This window comes from Microcaecilia unicolor, chromosome 1 (assembly GCF_901765095.1).
Source record: "Microcaecilia unicolor chromosome 1, aMicUni1.1, whole genome shotgun sequence".
Lineage (NCBI taxonomy): Eukaryota > Metazoa > Chordata > Amphibia > Gymnophiona > Siphonopidae > Microcaecilia > Microcaecilia unicolor.
This window is the reverse complement of record NC_044031.1, coordinates 623067745-623093284: the sequence shown is the minus strand read 5'-3', so window position 1 is coordinate 623093284 and position 25540 is coordinate 623067745. Positions and strand designations below refer to the sequence as shown.

Genomic DNA, 25540 nt, shown 5'->3' with positions numbered 1-25540 from the left:
ACATCAAATATTCAATATGTACAACCAGTCATGAAATTCCCTTCTAATCAACCATCAAACAAATCAGGCCTACTGCTTTCACTTTTTATTCCGTTTCTCCAATCCCCCCTCCCTTTCCCTGTTACTCCACTGCCTTTTATACAAACTCTACTACAGAGGCTGCCTAAGACACAAGTGTCACCTACTAGACACTGAAACAAGACAGATTATTCTCTTACCGATCATACACACAAACAGACTGCAATGAGAGAAAGAAAAGATTCCAATCCACAGATGGAAAACTAAGCAAGACAAGATACTCCGATAAAGCTTACACAAACTCCCCTGCACGAAAACTGCAATACGCAAACAGACTCACACCTTCCACACAGTTCTTTCTAACAAGAAATGTATTAAGTTATGTCCAATAAAAAAGGTATCATCTTATTTTCTTTTCCATGTTTTATTTTGTTTGATTTCTATTGATAACCTAACAAGAAAGAAAAAATTATACTCAAACTTCACTGCATAGAAAACTTCAGCAAGAGAGACAAAATGTCACTGCCTTCAATACCAACTTCATTGCAAAAGCACTGGTCTAAGAGAGAGATGCTACTGCTCAGACAAGCAGTGAGAGAACATCACTGCACAAACACTGCACTGTCCCTCTGAAAGATGAAATACCACGTTATATTATAAATGATATACTGATGTACACTGCACTGTCCCACTGAAAGATAAAATGCCAAGTTATAATATAAACTAGTAAAAAAGGCCCGTTTCTGACATAAATGAAATGGGCGCTAGCAAGGTTTTCCTCGGAGTATGTATGTTTGAGAGAGTGTGTCTGTGAGAGAGAAAGAGAGAGAGAGACTGGTTGCGAGTGTGTCTGTGAGAGAGAGAGAGACTGGGTGCGAGTGTGTCTGTGAGAGAGTGTGTGTGTATGAGAATGAGAGTGTGTGCCAGGGGCCCCCCTCCCCCCCTTCCCTCCCTCCCAGTTCCAGGGTCGTCCACTCCCTCCGACTTTCAGGGTCTTCCCCCTCCCCCCTTTCAGTGTCCCTCCCTCCCAGTACAGTTTTTTTTTTTTTTTTACTAAATTGACTTTTAACAGCAGTATATTAACATCCAACGACGGCACATCCCAGCTTTTCGACGACTCAGTGAAACTACCTGCTTCCTCCTTAATGCTGAGGTATTCTTAGAAGCTGCGCTTCCACTCTAAACATTAAAACATAACTAACCACCAGCTTACGCCAACTCCTGGAAGGAAATGAAACGGCTCACATCTGAGAAAGACACCAACGCATCCTCCATTCAGGATCCCTTTCCGAACGAACCAGATCTCACCTCCTCCGGCGTACTTCCGCCAGCGCGAAACAGGGCATGATGCAAGCACGCACGTCTCCGCCCAAGGAGGTTGAAGAAAAGGGGAGACGGGGTCAGGGTGTTCATCGGGGGTGGGGTGGTGGGGGTGTAGGGGGGGAGCGGTGGCGACCTCGGGGGGGGGGGGTGGAGGGGGTGAGCAGCAGAGACCTTGGAGGGGGGGGCGTGGCGGCGAGGGCAGCAGGGGCATGGCCTCGTGCTGCTGTTGTGCGGTTGGTCAGTGCTGTGTGTGACATCAGCCTGATCTACGGAGCCTAGCAGACCAACTCTGAAGAAAGCCACCGACACAGGCAGCAAGATAGAATGTTGGAGGTGAGAATTATTATATAGGATGATCTCCCAGGTGTATAGTGCACTGTCACTCTGAAAGATGAAATACCATGATATATTATATAAATGATCTCCCTGGTGTATACTGCACAGACACTGAACCATCCTTCTGAAAGATGAAGTACAATGTTATATTATAAAAGATCTCCCTGGTGTACACTGCACCATCCCTCTGAAAGATGAAATGCCACGTTATATTACAAATAATCTTGCTGGTGTAAACTGTACAGATACTGCAGTGTCCCTTTCAAAGATGAAATACCACGTTATATTATAAATAATCTCCCTGGTGTATACTGCACTTGTCCCTCTGAAAGATGAAATACCACATTATATTATAAATCATCTCCCAAGTGTATAATGCACTTTCCCTTTGAAAGATGACATACCATATACAAATTATCTCCGTGCAGTCCCTTTCAAAGATGTAATACCACACTATATTATAAATCATCTTCCGGGTGTATAATGCACTGTCCCTCTGAAAGATGACATACCACATATAAATGATCTCCCTGGTATATACTGCACCTTCCCTTTCAAATATGAAATATCATGGTTTGGCAGTGGTCACGAATGTGCATTAATTATTATTTAATTATTTCCTCCTCTTTACGTTATGGATTGCATATTTTCCTTTCCTATGACATACTGTAGCTCCTTTTGCGTTTCTTTCCTTGATATTGTAAACCAAATAAGTTTGCAAGCCTGGTGGTATATCAAAACATAAATCACCTATCCTGACCTGATAATGGAGGGACTTGCGCACCTTCACGGATACCGAGTGGAAACACAGAAAGAGGATCTGAGGTGATACTATGACAAAGCAGAAGCAACCAAGTTCTCAAATCACTGCATTATAATGGACAGCAGTAAGTTTAGCAAAAGCTGAGTAAATAGAACTTAATCACAGCAGAGGGCTAATGGCAGAGCGAGAGAAGAGGGGTACTCACAGATATCCAGAGCAGAAGGAGATCACATATAACAGTGTCAGAGGGGCAATTGCCGATATTCCCAAATAGAAAAAGGTCACTGTGTGCTTTTTATTTTTCTCTCCAGTACCAAAAAAGCATATGAATCAGCAAGGAGCCCAAAATACCAGCACAAACTTGGCCCCAATCAGCAGTCAGCAAGTAGGATTAAATATCAACTTGTTTCTATTTTAAACTTCCTGCTCAAAATTTTTTTTTCTAGAGCTGGAGTTATTCTTTCTTTGTTTTTCAAAAGGAACACCTTTCCTGAGTTAAGAGCACCTACAGGAGAGGTACATCGGGACCCAACCTGGCACTGCACCTCCCGGAAAAGGTACGTGGGGACCCAGCCTGACACTGCTCCTACAGGAAAGGTATGTGGGGATCCAACCTGACACTGTACCTACCGGAAAAAGCATGTGGGGACCCAACCTAATAATGCACCTAAAGGAAAGGTATGTGGGGACCCAACCTAATAATGCACCTAAAGGAAAGGTATGTGGGGACCCAACCTGGCAATGCACCTGCTGGAAAAGGTATGTGGGGACTGTGGTGGAACAGTGGGTTTCCAAGCCTGTGAACTGTATTAATTATTAATTGTACGTGGGGACCCAACCTGATACTGCACCTGTCAGAAAGGTATGCGGGGGACCATCCTGACACTGTACCTGCCGGAAAGATATGTGGGGACCCAACCTGACTGCACCTGTCAGAAAGGTATGCGGGGGACCAACCTGACACTGCACCTGCCGGAAAGATACGTGGGGACCCAACCTGACTGCACCTGCAGAAAAAGGTACGTGGGGACCCAACCGGACACTACACCTGCCGGAAGGGTACGTGGGGACCCAACCTGACACTGTACCTGCAGGAAAAGGTACGTGGGTTCCTAACCTGCCACTGCACCGCCGGAAAAGGTATATGGGGACACAACCTGACACTGCACTTACCCTAAACGGTACGTGGGGACCCAGCCTGAGGTACGTAGCAACCCAGCCTGATACTGCACCTGCAGAAGATGTACGCGGGGACTCAGCCTGACACTGCATCTGCCAGAAAAGGTACGTGGGGACCCAACCTGACACTGCACCTGCAGGAAAAGGTACGTGGGCACTAGAGAGCTGCACGGGAATGGGGTTCACGGAGGGACGGAAGCAGTTCTGTGGGGTTCCCGCGGGGATGGAAGCAGTTCTGTGGGATTCCCGTGGAAATGTAAGCTGCACTGCACCAGCTTCTCATCTACTGAGTACCAAGTTCTTTGAGTGCTGTCTCCTCCTCTTCTTCCTCCTTGCTTTAACAGCACAAATGTGGAAAGTCTTCCATTAAGGAGGTGGTAGAGACACAAATGATGATGGAATTCAAAAAGGCTTGGGATGAACACAGAGGATCCATAATTAGAAAATGGAAGTTATAAAAAACCTAACCTTAAATGGCTGCATGTGTGTGGATGTGTCAAGTGACGCTTAGATGGTGACTCTGGCTGTGATTAACTAGGGCCGATATCGGGCAGACTTGTATGGTCTGTGTCTAATATATGGCAGTCTGGTTTAGGATGGGCTAGAAAGGGCTTAGACAGCAACTTCTAGAAAGGGCTTAGACAGCAACTTCAGTGGCTGGAACATAAGGACAATGCTGGATAGATTTTTACGGTTTGTGTCCCACAAATGAGAAGACGAATAGACTGGAGTGGGTTTCAACAACAACTCTAGCAGTTGGAACATAAGGATAGGGCCAGATAGACTTCTATGGTCTATGTTCCAGAAACACGAAAGAAAGACCATAATCAAGTATATAATATCACACTTGTTGATTTAATTATGAATTGATAATGAGCGTGACTATTCGGCAGACTGGATGGACCGTTCAGGTCTTCATTTGCTGTCACTTACTATGTTGCAATTAATCCTCTTTGCTCCCAGGCTGAGGTGCAGACCTCAGCTCTGACACAGGCATGAGCATCAGATGTCACCTGACCTACTGACGTGTGCATGTGATGACCTCTCAGCACACAGTGCCAGTAAATCAGAGACAAATTTTACATAAGTACATAAGTAATGCCACACTGGGAAAGACCAAGGGTCCATCGAGCCCAGCATCCTGTCCACGACAGCGGCCAATCCAGGCCAAGGGCACCTGGCGAGCTTCCCAAAGGTACAAACATTCTATACATGTTATTCCTGGAATTGTGGATTTTTCCCAAGTCCATTTAGTAGTGGTTTATGGACTTGTTCTTTAGGAAACCGTCTAACCCCTTTTTAAACTCTGCTAAGCTAACCGCCTTCACCACGTTCTCCGGTAACGAATTCCAGAGTTTAATTATGTGTTGGGTGAAGAAACATTTTCTCAGATTTGTTTTAAATTTATTACACTGTAGTTTCATCGCATGGCCCCTAGTCCTAGTATTTTTGGAAAGCGTGAACAGATGCTTCACATCCACCTTTTCCACGCCACTCATTATTTTATATACCTCTATCATGTCTCCCCTCAGCCGTCTCTTCTCCAAGCTGAAAAGCCCTAGCCTCCTTAGTCTTTCTTCATTGGTAAGTCGTTCCATCCACGCTATCATTTTAGTCACCCTTCGCTGCACCTTTTCCAATTCTACTATATCTTTCTTGAGATGTGGCGACCAGAATTGAACACAATACTCAAGGTGCGGTCGCACCATGGAGCGATACAACGGCATTATAACATCCTCACACCTGTTTTCCATACCTTTCCTAATAATACCCAACATTCTATTCGCTTTCCTAGCCGCAGCAGCACACTGAGCAGAAGGTTTCAGTGTATTATCGACGACGACACCCAGATCCCTTTCTTGGTCCGTAATTCCTAACGTGGAACCTTGCATGGCGTAGCTATAATTTGAGTTCTTTTTTCCCACATGCATCACCTTGCACTTGCTCACATTAAACGTCATCTGCCATTTAGCCACCCAGTCTCGTAAGGTCCTTCTGTAATTTTTCACAATCCTGTCGCGAGTTAACGACTTTGAATAACTTTGTGTCATCAGCAAATTTAATTACCTCGCTAGTTACTCCCATCTCTACATCATTTATAAATATATTAAAAAGCAGCTGTCCTACCACAGACCCCTGAGAAACCGACCCCTGAGGAACCCCACTAACTACCCTTCTCCATTGTGAATACTGCCCATTTAACCCCACTCTCTGTTTCCTATCCTTCAACCAGTTTTTAATCCACAATAGGACTTTTCCTCCTATCCCATGACCCTCCAAATTTCCTCTGTAGCCTTTCATGAGGTACCTTGTCAAACGCCTTTTGAAAATCCAGATATACAATATCAACCGGCTCCCCTTTGTCCACATGTTTGTTTACTCCTTCAAAGAATTGAAGTAAATTGGTCAGGCAAGATTTCCTCACACAAAAGCCGTGCTGACTTGATCTCAGTAATCCATGTCCTTGAATGTGCTCTGTAATTTTGTTTTTGATAATAGCCTCTACCATTTTCCCCGGCACCGACGTAAGACTCACCGGTCTATAATTTCCCGGATCTCCCCTGGAACCTTTTTTAAAAATCGGCGTTACATTGGCCACCCTCCAATCTTCCAGTACCACGCTCGATGTTAAGGATAAATTGCATATCACTAACAATAGCTCCGCAAGCTCATTTTTCAGTTCTATCAGTACTCTAGGATGAATACCATCCAGTCCAGGAGATTTGCTACTCTTCAGTTTGCTGAACTGCCCCATTCCCTCCAGGTTTACCGTGAAGTCAGTAAGTTTCTCCGATTTGTCCGCTTGAAATATCATTTCTGACACCGGTATCCCATCCAAATCTTCCTCGGTGAAGACTAAAGCAAAGAATTCATTCAATCTCTCTGCTACGTCTTTATCTTCCTTGATGGCCCCTTTTACCCCTCGGTCATCCAGCAGCCCAACTGATTCTTTTGCCGGCTTCCTGCCTTTAATATACCGAAAATAATTTTTGCTATGTTTTTTTTTTGCCTCTAATGCTATCTTTTTTTCGTAATCCCTCTTGGCCTTCTTTATCTGCGTCTTGCATTTGCTTTGACACTCCTTATGCTGCTTCTTGTTATTTTCAGACAGTTCCTTCTTCCATTTTCTGAAGGCGTTTCTTTTAGCCCTAATAGCTTCCTTCACCTCACTTTTCAACCACGCCGGTTGTCTTTTGGACTTCTGTCTTTTTCTAATTTGTGGAATATGTTTGGCCTGGGCCTCCAGGATGGTATTTTTGAACAGCGTCCATGCCTGTTGAGCAGTTTTTACCCTCTCAGTTGCCCCCCTAAGTTTTTTTTTTTAACCATTCTTCTCATTTTATCATAGTCTCCTTTGTTAAAGTTAAACGCTAACATATTTGACTTCCTGTGTATAGTTACTTCAAGGTTGATATCAAAACTGATCATATTATGATCACTGTTATCAAGCGGCCCTAGTACCATAATGTCCCTCACCAGATCATGTGCTCCACTAAGGACCAAGTCTAGAATTTTTCCTTCTCTCGTAGCTCCTGAACCAGCTGCTCCATAAAGCTGTCCTTGATTTCATCAAGGAATTGTACCTCTCTAGTGTGTCCCGATGTTACATTTACCCAGTCTATATTTGGCTGTCCGCCGTCCGTCTTTGTCTCTCTTCCCTTCCCCTCTCCCTTCTTCCCTGTCCTTTTCGCCCCTATCTAATGCAACTGTAATTGATTTCACTTCCCTTCTTCCTTTTTCCCTGTCTTTGTAATTGTAATTTTCCCAGTTCATTGTAAACCACTCTGAGGCTGCTTTCAGTGGCAAAAAGCGGGATATAAATGTGCTAAAAATAAATAAATAAATAAATAATTGGAGTCACCCATTATTATCGCATTGCCCATTTTGTTTGCATCTCTGATTTCTTTTATCATTTCTGCATCTACCTGCTCATCCAGTCTGCTGTAGTACACTCCTATCACCGTCCTTTTCCTTTTTATACATGGAATTTCAAGCCACAATGATTCAAAGGTGTGATCTGTGTCCTGCTGAATTTTTAATCTGAGTCAAGGCTCTCGTTAATATACAATGCTACCCTTCCACCAGTCTGGTCCACCCTATCACTACGATATACTTTGTACTCCGGTATGACAGTGTCCCACTGGTTATCCTCCTTCCACCAGGTCTCAGTAATGCCTATTATATCCAATTTTTCATTTAGTGCAATATGTGCACACTAGTGTTCTAAGTTTCAACTTCCTTCCTTGCTTACAGTGCTGTGGCTCAAATCCAGAGAGATACTGAGGGAGCAGACTGGAATTTTCTTTTATGTACCATTAAATTCTTACGGGGATGGGTGGGGATGGGTTAAATTCTTGCAGGGACGGGTTGGGATGGGTTAAATTTTTGCAGGGATGGGTGGAGATGGGTAAGATTCCAGTGGGGATGGGTAAGATTCCAGTGGGGACGGGTGAGATTTCAGCAGGGACGAGCGGGGATGGGAGATTTCTGTCCCCGTGCAACTCTCTAGTGGGGACCCAACCTGACACTGCACCTGCCGGAAAAGGTACATGACAGTTTTTTTCCTGCCCAGCTGTGAGGTAATCTTTAGTCTCAGACAGGGAGAGGATAGAGAAAGATCTCTTCACTGAGGCCCTGTGAGTAGTTATATTTTATAACCTGTGAACAGCTATATGTCCTGAACTCCCCAGGTGCTACCCAAGTAGTAAAAAGAGTTAGCTAGTTTTCATGTTGATCCTTGTTTTGGTTATCTGCTATTGCTTGCTGTACTTTTTCACCTGATCTTTGTTTTGTATATCTGTTATTGTTTGCTGTTCTTTTCTTCAAACGTTACTGTAACAAACCTATTAGTTTATTGGCTCTGCTGTCCTGGACTAAGAATCCTGGTGGTTTGTGTTTTGCTCTGTGGATGCTTTCTGGGAACTGTGGGACTCCTGAGAGTGTGGCCCCAGTAACCTATAAATCACTGGTGGGTGGAAGGGTATGCCAGTGTAGAGCATGTGCGCAGGTGTTAGTGGGACAGACCCTTTAGGTGATCGCAGGGTTAACCCCCCTAGGTGGGCTCTAGGCGTTTCATAACAGGGACCCAACCTGGCACTGCACCTACCTGAAAAGATACGTGGGAACCCAACCTGGAACTGCACCTGCAGGAAAGGTAAGTGGGGACCCAACCTGTCACTGCACCTAGAGGAAAGGTATGTGGGGACCCAATCTGATACTGCACATGCAGGAAAAGCTATGAGGGGACCCAACCTGACACTGTACCTTAAAAGAAAGGTACATAGGGACCCAGCCTGACACTGTACCTGCAGGAAAGGTATGTGGGGACCCAACCTGGCACTGCATCTGCAGGAAAGGTATGTGGGGACCCAACCTGGCACTGCATCTGCAGAAGAATGTATGTGGGGACCCAACCTGGCACTGTACCTGCCAGAAAGGTAGTGGGGACCCAACCTGGCACTGCACCTGCCAACTCAGCACTTTCCATCCACGAGAGACATCCAGGAATCCAGCATGGAATTATCTGCAAGGGAAGTATCAAGAAATGCAGCCTGGCACAGATCTCCATGCAAAGCTGGGGCAGCACATATTAACTTAGATTAAGGGGGTCACTCACCATATCTCCAGATTTGTAAGGCGTAGATCCCTTCCCGCCAGCAATGCTGAAGCCCAGCCCCTTTTCATTGCGCACTAGACAAAGGGAAAAGCGCTCTCTGGGCACTGCCACCTGAGGCTCTTCTGGGAACCGCATGCTACTTCGCCGTTCTCGGGGATTATAATCATCCTCCGGCCGCAGGGGTGTAACAGTGATGGCGTTTTCTGGCTCTACCATCCTCTCTCGCAGCACTGTCATGTTAACAGAGCTCCCAGAGTTGCGGAGGGCTTCCACTGCTATATGGTGCTCCGCATTGTGCAAGTCCACACCATTCACCTGAGAAAGAACAGGTAGTAGAGCATAAAATTCACTGTCAAGCCAAGAGCTCAGAAAAACTCAGGGAACAGATTTCCATGCTCAGAGATCTGCGTCCAGTCTACAGGCACATGACACACGCCCTCCCCTCTACCTTTGCACCACTTTGATTTACTCCCTAACACACACACCCTCCCCCTGTACCTGTGTTACCCGACATACTCCCCTCTACACCACTCTGCATTACCCCCAACATACACTCTCCTGTTATACATCTGCACCCTGTGCATTACTCATAACACAAGCCCTCCCCCATATCTCTGCACCCTCTGCATTATCCCAACATATGCTCCTGTACCTATCCACCACTCTGCATTATCCGACATACGCCCTCCCCCGTAGCTATCCACCACTCTGCATTATCCCAACACACACTCTCTCCTGTACCTCTGCACTACTATGCATTACCCCATGACACATGCCCTCCCACTTGTACCTCTGCACCAGTGTGCATTACCACCTGACAAACATCATCCTCCCATACCTCTACACCACTGTGCATTACCCCAACACATGCCCTCCGCACTGTACCTCTGCACTCCTGACACATGATCTTCCCCTGTACCTCTGCATTAAACTCGGACATTAACTCTGCCCCACATACTTTTGCACCACTGCATTACCCCCTGACACACGCTCCCTCATGCACCTCTGCACCATTCTGCATTACCTTCAAACACCAAAGGAGAGTAAGCTGTCTGGACATCAAGAATTTTACCTCAAGAAGTTTATCTCCAACACGGACTCCAGCTCGGGCTGCTGGTCCCTCCTCTGCAACTCGGGAAATGAAGATCCCCTGAAATCAGACCCATAACCTGAATAAGGAAAGATGGATTTCCACATTCCATGCAGTGTATATAGCCAGGCCCGAGAATTATCAGCCAGCCCTATAGCCCACATAAGAAAACTGCACATACCCTGTGTAAATCTGTTCCAAATCTGGGATTCATACACAGTCTTAAACTGGCTACTAGCCATCCCTATAATCATAAACAATACCAACGAAAAGCTGGAATCTAGAGAGACCAAAACAAACACAGTATTTCAATGCACTATTGGTTCTCAGTGTTCAAAACTGATCCACTTGTTGGCAGTTGTCAATAGCGTAAGCCAGACAGCACATTTAAAGTCATATTACGACATGTTGTAACCAATGGGACCCGTTTCACCGATATCATGGCTTCTTTGGTGTCTTTTAACAGACAGACAACCAAGTCTGCAGTTGCTGTGTATATATTTCAGATCTTTAAACAGTGCCATGATCGGTTTAAAGATCTGAACTATATATACAGCAACTGCAGAACTGTTTGTTAAAAGACAGTGAAGAAGCCGTGATCAGGTCCCATTGGTTACAACAGGTCATAATACTACGGCTTTAAATACGCCGTCTGGCTTTCACTATTGATAACCGCCAACAAGTGGATTAATTTTGAACACTGAGAACCACTAGCAAATTGAAATACTATGTTTTCAAAAATTTTATTGACTAAGAAAGAAGATTTTTGAATAAAGCTTTTTTGAATATATTCTCTGCTTTTATCAGAGGAACTTTTTTTGTGATTCCAAGCCTGGAATTCAACAGTCATTTTAACAGGCTGCACAGAAAAAGCAGGATTCCCATGCATCCATGCTTCCTGGGAAGTTGGAGCTTTATATGATAATGTTTTAGGTTGTAACCTTGTCAAAAAAATTTCCCTATTATGGAGCACCAAAGATTTCACAAAAAACATCCCAAGTGCCCCAGTTTGTCCCCCTAGCACTACATTGCAATTGGCATCTCTGAAATGGAAATATCTGCATTTAATGGTTATCAGAAGGTCTGAAGGCATTTTGCCCGCACCTACCTTCGTCTTCATTCCCTTCAGGGTCCTAACACTTCCTCATCTTACTTTTCTCCTGCTGACTCTGTACTGCCTATCCACAAACACCAATTCTTGGCCTAGTGGTTAAAGCACTGGTCTTGCAATCCAGAGGTAGATGGTTAAAATCCCACTGCTGCTCCTTGTGATCTTGGGCAAGTCACTTAACCCTCCATTGCCTCAGATACAAACTTAGATTGTGAGCCCTCCTGAGATAGAGAAATACCCAGTGTACCTGAATGTACCTCACCTTGAGCTACTACTGAAAAAGGTGTGAGCAAAATCTAAATAAATAAATTTCTTCATTTTGGGCTCTCCTCTAGGCTCCTCACTGCCTTACACTGATTCTACCTTTCCCCTTTACATGGCTCTGCTTTTCAGTTGCTATGGCTTGGACAGGTGACTTGCTTTTCAGATTGTACAAAAGCATGTTAGAAGAAATTCCGTAGGTCATCAGTGCTGCTGCAGTAGCACTGATGACCTGTACTGCTCACAGGAGTGACCTCGAGTGGATGACTGAAGAGCAGCACCTGATACAGTTCTGCGGGACAGAATACGAGGAGACCTGCACAAAATAGCTTCCACATTAAATAGGGTTTGTGCTGATCACAGGATGCAATTCATCAGCAGAGCTACTGAACAATTGTATATTCCCTGGTGGAGAAACTGTAAATTTCTCTCCCCAAGACTTGCTGATCCTGTGGTACAATATCTCTACCAAATCTTAGGCAAGAAGGCCACTAAAACTCAAGTATAGCCGGATGGAAAATTATAAAGTTCAATGTTTAAAAAATCATTAAGTACCACAGATCTCAAGCTTCTTCGCAATTTACAAGAATACATACACAAATCTTTAAACAAAACAATGACAAACATGCACTATAAGAGTCATGCAATGCAACAAGTATCTAGAACTCAATCTGCACACACTTCTGAAAGCAAGGTGGTTTTCAAATTCCTTTGAAACACAGCAAAAGCACAAATCTAAAGGCACAGTGCAGCAACTGAAAAGGCTCAATTTCGCCCAGTCGTCTGTTTCTCACAACATGGTAAAAGAACTTACAAAAGATCTTGATCTTGAGAGTGTAAAACTCTAAGAAGGTGAGACTGTGCCAACCAGTTAGACAAAGGAAGATGCAGCGCCTTAAATAAAAGCAAAACTTTACATTTTACCCAGGCAGCCACTGATAGCCAATGCAGATTTAATCACAGGCATAAAATGCGCTCTCAAAGGAGTGTGGGTGAGAAACCTCATGACAGCATGCTGTATTATCTGCAAAGCCCTCAACACAGAATAAGGGAAACCTAAATCCAGGGCATTACTATAGTCACTGGCAGACAGCAATAAATGCTGCAATGTTATATGGAATTCCTCAGCAGGGAGAAAAAAAAAAGATGTACCTTACAGAGAAATCTCCTTATCAAATTCCTAAAATGAGGCTTAAATGATAATGCCTAAATAGTGTACCCCAGAACAAATCTAAATAGAATGCAACTAAATGCTGACTGCACTTCTCTCCCCCTTAGTTCGAGCACTAAGGCTAGAAATAGACAAAAACTGACAAAGATCCCTGCTGCAGCCTCAAGCCGGGGTGACCCTGTTCATGAACCTACTGCAACAGGAGAACCCCCTCACACACACACACACACATAGAAACTGAAGAAAAGATTATGAGCATTAACTAAAGAGAAGCAGACTCTTGAAAATATAAAGGAGATAATGTACTGCGATTAAGTTAGCAGTAAATCTGAGAGATGATTTGGTTAGGGAAAGAGGTATGTAACACACTGGCAGTATATAAAGCTTTTATAAGTAAAATCATCAATGCACATTAAAGCATTTATTGCAAGCCTCATTACTGTCAAAGGGCCTAGTTACTAATAACTTATCTTAATCACTTTAAGGTGCATTAAATACAAATGAATACATGTTACTGCACTAACAAAAGTAAGTAAATATAGCCTAAGTAGTTCCCTAGAGCAGTGGCTCCCAAACCTGATCCTGCAGGCATCCCAGCCAGTTAAGTTTTCAGGATAGTCACAATAAATACTCATGAGATAGATCTCCATGAGGTGGAGGCAGTGAATGCAAATCTCTCATATGAATATTCATTGTGGATATCCTGAAAACCTGACTGGCAGGGCTGTGCCTAGGGTCTCTGGCGCCCCCCTGCAGCCTATCAGTTGGCGCCCCCCACCCCACCCCACCCCCCGTGAAAATGATCGCTCACCACTTGCCACACTGACAGGAATTGTCAGCAATATTCTTAGAAACAAATTGCTATACATTGCAAAATAAGATAGCAGATGTAAATTCTCAAAGTGGACATATTCCAAACACTAAAATGAAAATAAAATGATTTTTTTTCTACCTTTGTTGTCTGGTGACTTTCTTTTTCTGATCATGCTGGCCCAGTATCTGATTCTGCTGCTATCTGTCCTCTTAACTCCGTTTCCAGGGCTTCCTTTCCATTTATTTCTTTCCTCCTTTCTTCTTCATTTCTGGTCCTCAGCTTCTGCCTATTTTCTTCATCCATGTGCAGTTTTTCTCCTCTCTTCCTTTTCCCTCATTTCAACTCCTTCATCTCTCTTCCCTCCCTTCTATGTCCAGCAATTTCTCCTCTCTCCCTGAGTCCTGCCCTCCCAATCCATGCTCCTCTGTCCCCTGCCCCCGCCATTCATCCCTTTCCAGCAATTCCCCTCTCTCCCTGAGCCCTGCCCTCCCAATCCATGCCCATCTGTCCCCTGCCCCCTCCATTCATCCCTTTCCAGCAATTCCCCTCTCTCCCTGAGCCCTGCCCTCCCAATCCATGCCCATCCATGCTCCTCTGTCCCCTGCCCCCTCCCATTCATCCCTTTCCAGCAATTCCCCTCTCTCCCTGAGCCCTGCCCTCCCAATCCATGCCCATCTGTCCCCTGCCCCTCCATTCATCCCTTTCCAGCAATTCCCCTCTCTCCCTGAGCCCTGCCCTCCCAATCCATGCCCATCCATGCTCCTCTGTCCCCTGCCCCCTCCATTCATCCCTTTCCAGCAATTCCCCTCTCTCCCTGAGCCCTGCCCTCCCAATCCATGCCCATCCATGCTCCTCTGTCCCCTGCCCCTCCATTCATCCTTTTCCAGCAATTCCCCTCTCCCTGAGCCCTGCCCCTACCATCCATGCTCCTCTGTCCCCTGCCCCCTCCATTAATCCCTATCCAGCAATTCCCCTCTCTCCCTTCCATGACCCCCCCTCGCATCCTTGCTCCTCTCTCTCCCATGTCCCAGCCTGGCCCGCCCTCTTCTCCCCCCCCTTCGCATCCATGCTTTCGTTTCTCCCCTGCCCTCTCGCTCCCATTGTTCAACTGCCCACCCTCTTCTCTCCCCCCCAACATCCCTTTTCTTTTTTTTCTTTTTAAATTTACCTCCGTGGCGGTTCCGGCAGCGCAGCGTCAGGGAAGGAGGCGGCGCTCCCGACATCTAGCCTTCCCTTCGCTGTGTTCCGCCTTCTCCTGACGTCATCCTTGACGTCAGAAGAAGGCGGAACACAGCGAAGGGAAGGCTAGAGACGTCGGGAGCGCTGCCTCCTTCCCTGACGCTGTGCTGCCGGAACCGCCACCACGGAGGTAAATTTAAAAAGAAAAAAAAAGAAAAGGGATGTTGCGGGAGGGCGAGCGAGGTGAGCATGGTGCGGCGGCGCCCCCCAGAGGGAAGCGCCCCCCTGCCATGCTTACCTCGCTTACCGTGTTAGCACGGCCCTGCTGACTGGCTGGGATGCCTCCAGGACAAGGTTTAGGAACCACTGCTCTAGGTCATTTTCTGCCTTGGCTTGCTCAGTTCTAACAAAAGGGCTGACATAGCAGGAAAGGAAGGAAAATCTCAGATCATTTCAGAGGTTCTGACTTTCTTATTATTACTATTTCACAGGTTGTATTGCATCACAGGCTACATCTTGCTCAACCATTTGTGGCAGTAACTTTAAAATACAATTATATGATGCTTCTTCAAGCCATATTTAGGTTCTTTTGTGCCCCTAAGAGCTCCTTTACTGCCCACTGCATCATAGCCAAGCGGGAAAGACAATGGACAGAACACAATTTTGGAGCCCCTGCTTCCCTTGTGCCCTGTGCAGCTGCACTGCCCGCACATAGGTCACTATGGCCTGGCAGACAGTACCATTTTAGTGGCTATCCTCTGGACCACTTTCAATCTCCCAATAATTTCCTGGGAATATTAACTCCATAACTGGTCAAATACTCCAGATGAGATCTTAGTAGTGCTTTGTAGAGAGGCATTATCACATCTCCCTCCTGTGTCTGGACAGTTAGCAGCACCTTTGCCCCTTTCTTTCTTTGACCCAGATCTGCAACCTCCTTCCCTCCTTTACTTTTGTAGAGTCTGCAGCCCCTCTTTCTGTTTCAAAAATACCAAAGCTGTCTTACCTCGTCATCTCCCTTGTATGGGGTGGAACCTTTGCCTCCAGCGATGCTGATACCCAAACCTCCAGTCTGACGCAGAATGGTGAGTGTTAACTAGAAGCAGAATCACAATCAGGTTAAGCAGAGAGAACAACAGAGAGCAATGACTGCAGACATACTTGTTAAAAACTCACACCGGATCATCTTCCAACTGCAAAATCCTGCTTCCCTCAGCTCAGCTATAGAACACATCCAGTTGGCAAGCTTGTAGGCTACCCTCCCCATCACACAACACACCACTGTAAGATAAAGTTCCCCATCATATTGCTCTAACAGACTACTCTTATATCTAGATGCACTAAGCAACTGCCCCATAGACAAAAAATAACAAAACCATTTCCAGTAAGATGGGGGTACCTTGCCCCCATCTTACTTCTGTCAGAGCTGCTCAATGCTGTACTGGTTCTGTGAGATACCTTCACCATCATACTCATCTAGAGACACTCTCTTGTTAAGAGTTCTGTGCTCCATCAAACTGCTCTAAGAGAGATTTCCCCTGAATGAAGACAGAAGACCCTTCAGGGGAAATCTCTCTTAGAGACTGTGCCCTTATACTCCTCTTTGAGATACCTCACTCCATTCTTACTGCTCTCAAAGTACCTTGATCCCCCCCCCCCCCAATACTGATCTGTGAGATGTCTCCCCCATTGTTCTGATCTGGGAGCTCAGGTCAGTCAGATAACCCCCTGTCATACTGATCTACATTACCTGATCTCATCCAACAGCCAGAGATGGAAGTCCTAAATACTTCACAGAATTACAAGGACCGCCTCAGCCAATCAATTCTCTCTTATCAGCGATCAAGCAAGGCTGCATTTATCGTAGGGGTGACGCAAGGGGGAGATTTATTTAAGTTCTAATATCAACCGCTCATCAGGGTTAAAGGTAAAAGTGCATTCCTACTGCTATAACCTTTTATTAGAAATAGTGGTATACCAAATGCGTTAATAAACAAACTAGGAATCTTCCCTGAGGAAAGCAGGGATCATATTACCCAGCATTACCCAGAACATTACCACCCAGCACTATCCGGGCAAAAAGAGCTGTAAGGAGAGAAAGATGTACGAATCCTGATCACCAGCACTTCTTATGCCACCTGGCAGACAGAACTATGAAAAACTTGCTAATAAAGGGGAACACTCTTAGATTAAGTTCGATTTGAGAGGAGTTTTAAGACAATTTATTTGAAAATGCTAGCAAATATAGCATACAAATTCTCTTTAAGTGTCTCACATTTACCAGTTGAAATAACACCTAATAAGCAGTTTTAGCCAACTCCTTCAGCGTCTCCACAAGGAAAACACACATTTGTATCGCCTGTCTCTGCGCCATCCCTCCATGCTAAGAGTATTGAAAAAGGTCGTGGGAGAAAACTGGGCCCATATTTCTGGTCAGAAAAGGCATCTGCAGGAAGCACAGGCACAAGTCTCTGCGGGTACTTTTCTCTTAGGAAGTTTTCAAAGTGAAGCTCTGTGTACTTTCACTCTGAAAACTGAAACAGGTAAGGTGCAGCAATGCAGGATGTTTGAAAACCATTCCATGGGGACTTTCACATTCTATGGGGTCAATATTTAAAAGTACTTCTGTGGTCAGCATCGGGCATGGACCACGGAACTGCTTTACTTTAAACTGCCTGGCCTGCTCAATGAATCAAGTTTGACCATATAAACTGATATATGGCCACAAAATATCTTTCTAAGTTATGGAGGGAACAGGGAGATTCACAAGTAGAAGCAGCAACATAATTATACCTTGTACGGGTATCTCCAACAGCAACCATATTGCCAAATATTATTGCCATATCCATAGTCAGGTACATACTAGTAACATTCATTCTTAACAGTGGTGGCTACGTTGTAATGAAATTTAGTTTAGATGCATCTGACCTGACCAACTCATCCCACTGAGATGTTACTCATTCAAGAACAAAAACTACAGCTAAGTTTTCTTTCCCCATTAAGCATAACACTTGTATTTGGGCCACCCAAGAAATTATCTAGATAAGGGTTGCCGTAATAAAGGAGTAAATGTGTTTATTTTATTTTTATTTGGTAACCAAAGATAACTCTGAAGCAAATATGGGCCCTAGGACAGTGATATCCAAAGAGGGATCATGATCTGAAGCTAAAGGTGAGCCAGTTGATGTAGTATATTTAGATTTTCAGAAAGCTTTTGACAAAATTCCTTATGAGAGACTCCTGAGAAAATTTAAAAGTCAAGGGATAGGAGGCAATGTACTTCTGTGGACTAGGAATTGGTTATTGGACAGAAAACAGAGGCTAGGGTTAAATGGCCTTTTTTTCTCAATGGATGAGGGTGAATAGTGAAATGCTACAGAGACTAGTGCTATTTAGCATATTTATAAATGATCTGGAAATCAGTACAATGAGTGGTTATTAAATTTGCAGATGACACAAAACTATTTAAAGTTGTCAAAACACATGCGGATTGCGAAAAATTGCGGGAAGACATTAGGAAGCAGGAAGACCGGGCATCCAAATGGCAGATGAAATTTAATGTGGACAAATGCAAAGTGATGCACACTGAGAAGAATAATCCAAACCATAGTTATCTTATGCTAGGGTCTACCTTAGGAATCAGCACTCAAGAAAAAGATCTAAATGTCATTGTAGACAATACACTGAAATTTTCTGCCCAGTGTGTGGTGGCAGCCCAAGAAGCAAACAGGAAGCTACGAATTATTAGAAAAGGGATGCAAAATAAGACTGAGAATATTATAATGCTTCTGTATCGCTCCACAGTGCAACCTCACCTTGAGTATTGCATTCAGTTCTGGTCACCATAGCTCAAAAAAGATATAGCAGAATTAGAAAAGGTTCAAAGAAGAGCGACCAAAATGATAAAGGGGATGGAATTCCTCTCATATGAGGAAAGGCTAAAGAAGTTAGGGCTCTTCAGCTTGGAAAAGAGACGGATGAGGGGAGATATGATTGAGGTCTACAAAATCTTGAGTGGTGTAGAACGAGTAGAAGTAAATCGATTTTTTTACTAGTTCCAAAAGTACAAAGACTAGGGGACACTCGAGGAGGTTACATGGAAATACTTCTAAAACAAATAGAAGGAAATATTTTTTTCAACAACAGTTAAGCTCTGGAACTCTTTGCCAGAGGATATAGTAACAGCACTTAGCGTATCTGGGTTTAAAAAAGGTTTGGACAAATTCCTGGAGGAAAAGTCCATAGTCTGCTATTGAGGCAGACATAGGAAGCAACTGTCTGCCCTGGGATTTGTAGCATGGAGTGTTCCCACGATTTGGGTTTCTGCCAGGTACTTGTGACCTGGCTTGGCCACTAGATGGACCATTGGCCGGATCCAGTACGGCTACTCTTATGTTCTTAAATGTTTCAAAAAAATATAGTTAACTAATCATGAAAGGCTTCCCTTAGCTAAATCCATGTGGACTTGTCCCATTAGACCATGATTATATATTTGGTAATTTTGTTCTTTATAATAGTTTATGCTATTTTATCTGATGCTGATATCAGTGTTATAATTCTGAAGTATTCCAGATAATTCCTGAAACCCTTTTTTAAAACTGGCTTTACACTGACCACTTTTCAAACTTCAGGTATCATGGACAATTTTTATTGAAAGGATACAAGTTTGCATTTTATTTCTTCAGTTCTTTCAGCACTCTTGGATGTATGCCATCTTGTCCAGGTGATCTGAAATGATATAGTTTGTCTAATTGACCTTGTGAGGGGGTTCATAGACCTCTGCCCCTTACCCTTAAGAACAGTACCTTAGGCAGCCTGAGCCACCTTAAGAGCACTAGTCCCACCAAGGAGGAAGTGTGCCGGGAGAAGGGGTGGAACCTAAACTAGGAAGTATATTAGACAGGGCCTGCTGAGGTTAAGGAGGCACAGAGGGAAGAAGGAATCGAAGCCCCAGCATATGCCACAACCCATGATTAAGAATTGTGAGCTGGCTGAGGTAAGCTGCTTTTGCTTCTTGTTTGAGACTGATAAGCCTTGCTCTGAGGTCTGGCTGGAGCCAGACCCTAGTATTCGGAGAAGAACCAAGAAAGACTCCCAGGCTGTGTTTGAGGCGGGGATCCCTACCAGCCACAGACTGTGTTCAGGCGTTGCTAGCTTGAGGCTTGCTTAAGGCAGCTTATTTGAACTACAGAGGCGTTTAGTCTTTTGTGCCTGATCCTGTGATGTAACAGGCCTGAGGATTAAGCTAAATAAACACACTTGTTTTCACATATATCCTTTGTCCAGCTATGTTATTCCACCAGCCCACCCTCGCTCGGGGTGTCACAGACCTATTACATTTTCCAGGTTCATTGAAATTTTAGTTCCTCTGAATCATCAGCTTTAAATATTTCTGGCATGGGTAATTTCCTTATCTGTTCCTTAATGAAGACTGAAGCAAAAAAATCATTCTTTCCTAAGTCCCACATTGAAAAAGAAGCTGCCCCATATGTGCTACACTGTCAAAGAGCTAAAGGCCTTAGAAGGTCACCCAGTGTCATGTTTTCAAAGCTGGAAACTGGGTTTGTCAGCCCTTGGGCCACTGCCGAGGAGCGGCAGTGGCAGATCTCTGACAAACAGTTAGGCTTCACCTGCACCTGGCCACTTTTCACCAAGAGTTGAGCTCCAGGCTTCAGGTGGCCGGCAGGACTTACTGGACAGGGCAGGACAGAATAACAGCTAGGCAGGGAAAGCATAGGCTAAAGGACAGGACTGAAAGCTGCGAGCAGCCACTGAAACAGGGAACAAACACAGCTAGACAAGAGACTAAACTGAAAGCTGCAAGCAGCCACTGAAGCAGGGAACAAACGCAGATAAACCCAGAACTAGACAAAGACATACAAACAAGACACAAAACTAAAAGCTGCAGAGCAGCCAGTAAGATACAAACAGACAAGGACCAACCCAGAACTACAACTCAGAAACAAGACAAGCCAACAAACAACAATCTAATCTAACTATCCACAGACTAGCAAGAACAGACAAGAATCAAGGCAAGAATAAACTAGAAACTGGAAACAGCAGAAGTGCACCAGCACCCCAACATACCAGGGCCTTAGACGCAATGCAAAGGCAAAGCAGAAAGGTTTCAAAATGGCTAATAAGCCCAGCAGCAGCTGAGACTCTACTGCAATAATCACCAGGCAACTAAGGGTGCTGTGCAGGTTCAAACAAAACATGCAGGTCTGGCAGTCTGGAAGATCCGGACCGGACTGCGCTGAAATCTGGAACGGGTGACAGCACACAATCTAATAAAGCCAGCACACAGAGACAGAACTAACTCACAAAGAACAGACAGAAGCCAGCTCAGAAGCTGACCACAGGAAATAAGGTGAGTCTGAGAAGGGGCACTGCCACAGACGTGACACCCAGCTTTTGTTTTATTTGGGACTTGATTTTCAATTGAGAAAGAACAATAGAATCTAGATTGTATGTTGTTATTATGATTTTCTTGCCTGTGCTATTCTGATAATGAAGAGTTTGGTAGCTCAATTTGTATCAAACTGTGGTGTGGCATTTAGTGCACAAGTTCACCACATAAAATCAGTATGATTCTGCCTGCTTGACATTCAGAAATTGGTGTATTGGTGTTAAAAAAGGGCTGCTTATGGAGTAAAACTCAATTCATAGCAATTTAGAGGTGTCAGTAGACCAGGACCATTTGGCCACTCAGGCCCCAATGCACAAAACTTACCAGGGCAGCAACATGCGATTTTGACCAGTTAAAGACAGTTTAGTGAGCACAGTATTCAGCGATGAATGCACAAAAGGGCTCTGCAGGCTTTTTTCTGTTCATGGTAGCAACCAACAGGAATCATATGCTGAACAATTATAATGAGCTGATTAAAATGTAAATGTGCATTCTGAGCGATGCACAGAAAGGAATGCCTATCACGTATGAGGGAATTTTAATTGGAGGTCAGGAACTGTTGGTAGTTGGAGAAAAGCAGAGAAACTGCCCCCAGATGTTGTCACACTGCTGTCTTTTGGCTTTGCTCTATGATCGGTCCTGCAAAGAAAAAGTGCACCTGGAATCTGAGACCCTAGGGAATCGATGGCTGGGGCAAGTTTCTTGAGGAGGCAATGTTTGGCCAGAGTGGGAACTGGTGCTGCCAGTAGTGCTATGCTTGGAAGTCCCCGGGCAAGTGCGAGTCCTTATGCCCCTAATTCAGACATCCTTTGGCCACATGATTCTCCGGGTGGACTCAGAGCACCAGCACCTGGCCCTGGGCGCCACTCACACTGCAAGGGACAGGAAGCACAAACTCAAGTGTCAGCTGCCAGCCAGCACTTTTGTTACCAAAAGTTTGAAAAAAAAAAATGCTACACACTGTTTTCATTCACTCAAGGTGCAGACACACCATGTAGCGATACAAAGGCATAAAAATATTTTCGGTCTTATTCACCATCCCTTTCCTAATAATTCTTAGCATCCTGTTTGCTTTTTTGGCTGCCGCCATACACTGAACAGATGATTTCAGCGACACTCAGATCTTTTTCTTGAGTGCTGACCCCCCATGGTAACTATGATTCGGATTATTCTTTCCAATGTGCATCACCTTGCATTTGTCCACATTAAATTTCATCTGCCATTTGGGTGCCCAGCCGTCCAATTTCCAAAGGTCTTCCTGCAATATTTCACAGTCTGCACATGTTTTAACAACCTTGAATAGTTTTGTATCATCTGCAAATGTGATCACCTCACTCGTCGTTCCAATTTCTATATCCCTGCGGCACTCCACCCTCCTCCATTGAAAGAAATGACCATTTAACCCTACCTTCCATTTTCTGTCCAATAACCATTCCTAATCCACACCAGAATGTTGCCTCCTACCCCATGACTGTTTAATTTCTCAGGAGTCTCTTATAAGGAACTTTATCAAAAACTTTCTGAAAATCTAGATAACACTATATCAACCGGCTCACCTTTATCTACATGCTTATTCACACCTTCAAAGAAATAAAGCAAATTAGTGAGGCAAGACTTCCCTCAGCTGAACTCATGCTCTGTCCCATTAAACCATGTTTGTCTACATGTTCTGTAATTTATTCTTTATAATAGTTTCCACTATTTTGCCCGGCACTGATGTCAGGTTTACCTGTCTATAATTTCCCAGATCACCCCTAGAAGCCTTTTTAAAAATCAGTGTCACATTGGCCATCCTCCAATCTTCAGGTACTATAGACTCTTAACGACTGGTTACATATTACTAACAGCAAATCAGCAATTTCATGCTTGAGTTCTTTGAGTACCCTTGGATGTATGTCATCCAGTCCAGGTGATTTACTACTCTTTAATTTGTCAATTTGGCTCAGTACATCTTCCAGGTTCACCAAAATTTCTTTTAGTTCCTCCATATCATTACCCTTGAAAACTATGTCCTTCATGACAGATTCCTGAGGAAATTAAAAAGTTACGGGATAGGAGGCAATAGCCTACTGTGAACTAGGAACTGGTTAAAAGACAGAAAACAAAGACTAGGATTAAATAGCCAATTTTCACAGTGGAGAAAGGTGACTACTGGAGTGCTCCAAGGTCTATGCTGAAAGCACTGTTTTTAACATTATATATAAATAACTCTGACATAAAAACAAATGAATTGATCAAATTTGCAGATGACAGCTGTGGCGAAATTGTGGGTTTCTAAACCTGTGAACTGTATTAATTATTCTATAAAGTGCTTTTCCCTTGTCTGACCAGCAGGTGGTGACTGTCTTTTTTTTGTAAAGCTGTTATAGAAGTGAGTTTTTTCCTGCCCAGCTATGAGGTAATCTTTAGTCTCAGACAGGGAGAGGAGAGAGAAAATCTCTTCACTGAGGCCCTGTGATCAGTTATATTTTATAACCTGTGATCAGCTATATTTTCTGAACCCTCCTAAGTACTACTCAGGTAGTAAAAAGTGTCTCTAGGCGTTTCATGACAACAGCAATTTATTTGAAGGCATTAAATCACAGGAGGACTGTGTGAAACTTCAGGAGACCATGCGAAACTGAGACTGGGCATCAAAATGGCAGACCAAATTCAGTCTGGACAAGTGCAAAGTGATGCACGTTGGGAAGAGCAAACCAAACTATAGCTAAACGATACAAGGTTCCACTTTAGGATTCACTACCCAGGAAAAAGGATTTAGGCAGTGGTGTGCTGGTAAATTTTTTTTAACAACAGGCTCTCTCCCCAGTCCACCTCTGCGCCCCCCCCCCCCCCGTCCACCTCTGCGCCGCCCCACAATTGCAGAGCTGGCTATATCCGGGGGGGGGGGGGGGGGGGGGGGGGCGGCAATGCATTACTCTCTCCAGGAAAAAAATTAAATGATCCCAGGGTCCAATCTAATTCATGTTTAATGTGGGATAAAATGCCATAAATAAGTAAATAAATATAAACTTTTAATGTTGAGCACCCGATTCTCAAAGTGAACATATTCCAAACACTATAATGAAAATAAAATGATTTTTTTTCTACCTTTGTTGTCTGGTGACTTTTTTCTGATCATGCTGGCCCAGTATCCGATTCTGCTGCTATCTGTCCTCTTAACTCAGTTTCCAGGGCTTCCTTTCCATTTATTTCTTTCCTTTCTTCTTCATTTCTGGTCCTCAACTTCTGCCTATTTTCTTCATCCATATGCAGTTTTTCTCCTCTCTTCCTTTTCCTCATCTCATTCCTCACTCTTCCCTCCCATCCATCCATGTCCAGCATTTCTTCTCTCTCCCCTCCTCTCCCCTGCCCTCCATCCACCCATGTCAGCGACCCTCCTCTCCCCTTCCTCCATCCACCCATGTCCAGCGACCCTCCTCTCCCCTGCCCTCCATCCACCCATGTCCAGTGACCCTTCTCTCCCCCTGCCCTGCATGCACCCAGCGACCCTCCCCTGCCCTCCATGCACCCATACCCAGTGACCCTCCTCTCCCCTGCCCTCCATCCACCCATGTCCGGTGACCCTCCTCTCCCCTGCCCTGCATGCACCCATTACCCAGTGACCCTCCTTTCCCCTGCCCTCCATCCCCCAATCCAGCAGTGACCCTCCTCTCCCCTGCCCTCCATCCACCCATAACCAGCGCGACGACCCTTGTCTCCCCTCCATGGATCCACCCATGCCCAGCAACGACCCTTCTCTCCCCTCCATGATCCACCCATGCCCAGCGACTCCCTAGTTCTCTCCCCCTGCCACCCCCTCCTGAGTGTTAATAGAATTCTCCTCCCTCCCTCCCTCCCGATCTGACTCCTTTAATTCTTCGGGTCAGGCAGTCTTGCCTGCCCGCTGCAAGACTGACTCAGTCCACGGCTGGCGCTGCTGGTTCGCGCTTCAAAATGGCCGCCGAGATTTACAAGGGTGAAGTCTCGCAAGGTCGCCTCTGGAAGTCTTGGCGGCCATTTTTAAAGCGCGAACCTGCAGCGCCAGCGGGGGAGAGTCCAGCACTTGCAGCGGGCAGGCAAGACTGCCTGCCCCGAAGAATTCATCCAGGTCGGTGATGTGAGGGAAGAGGGAGGAAGGAGAGCCGGCTCACGGGTTTCAACAACCGGCTCGCAAGAGCCAAGCAAAGTTAACAAGCGGCTCTTGCGAGCCGGCTCCAGCGAGCCGGCTTCAGCACACCACTGGATTTAGGTGTCACCATGAATATAATACATTGAAATCCTTTGCTC

General features: G+C 44.9%; 1 protein-coding gene across 1 annotated transcript in view; it reads right to left on the bottom strand.

Annotated features, from left to right (window-relative positions):
* The window catches only part of SCRIB (scribble planar cell polarity protein), a 630584-nt gene that overhangs the window by 150807 nt on the left and 454237 nt on the right, over positions 1-25540 (bottom strand). The window contains 2 exon segments of the mRNA XM_030220397.1: positions 9237-9551; positions 10309-10386. Of these exon segments, the coding sequence (XP_030076257.1) occupies positions 9237-9551; positions 10309-10386 (393 nt within the window).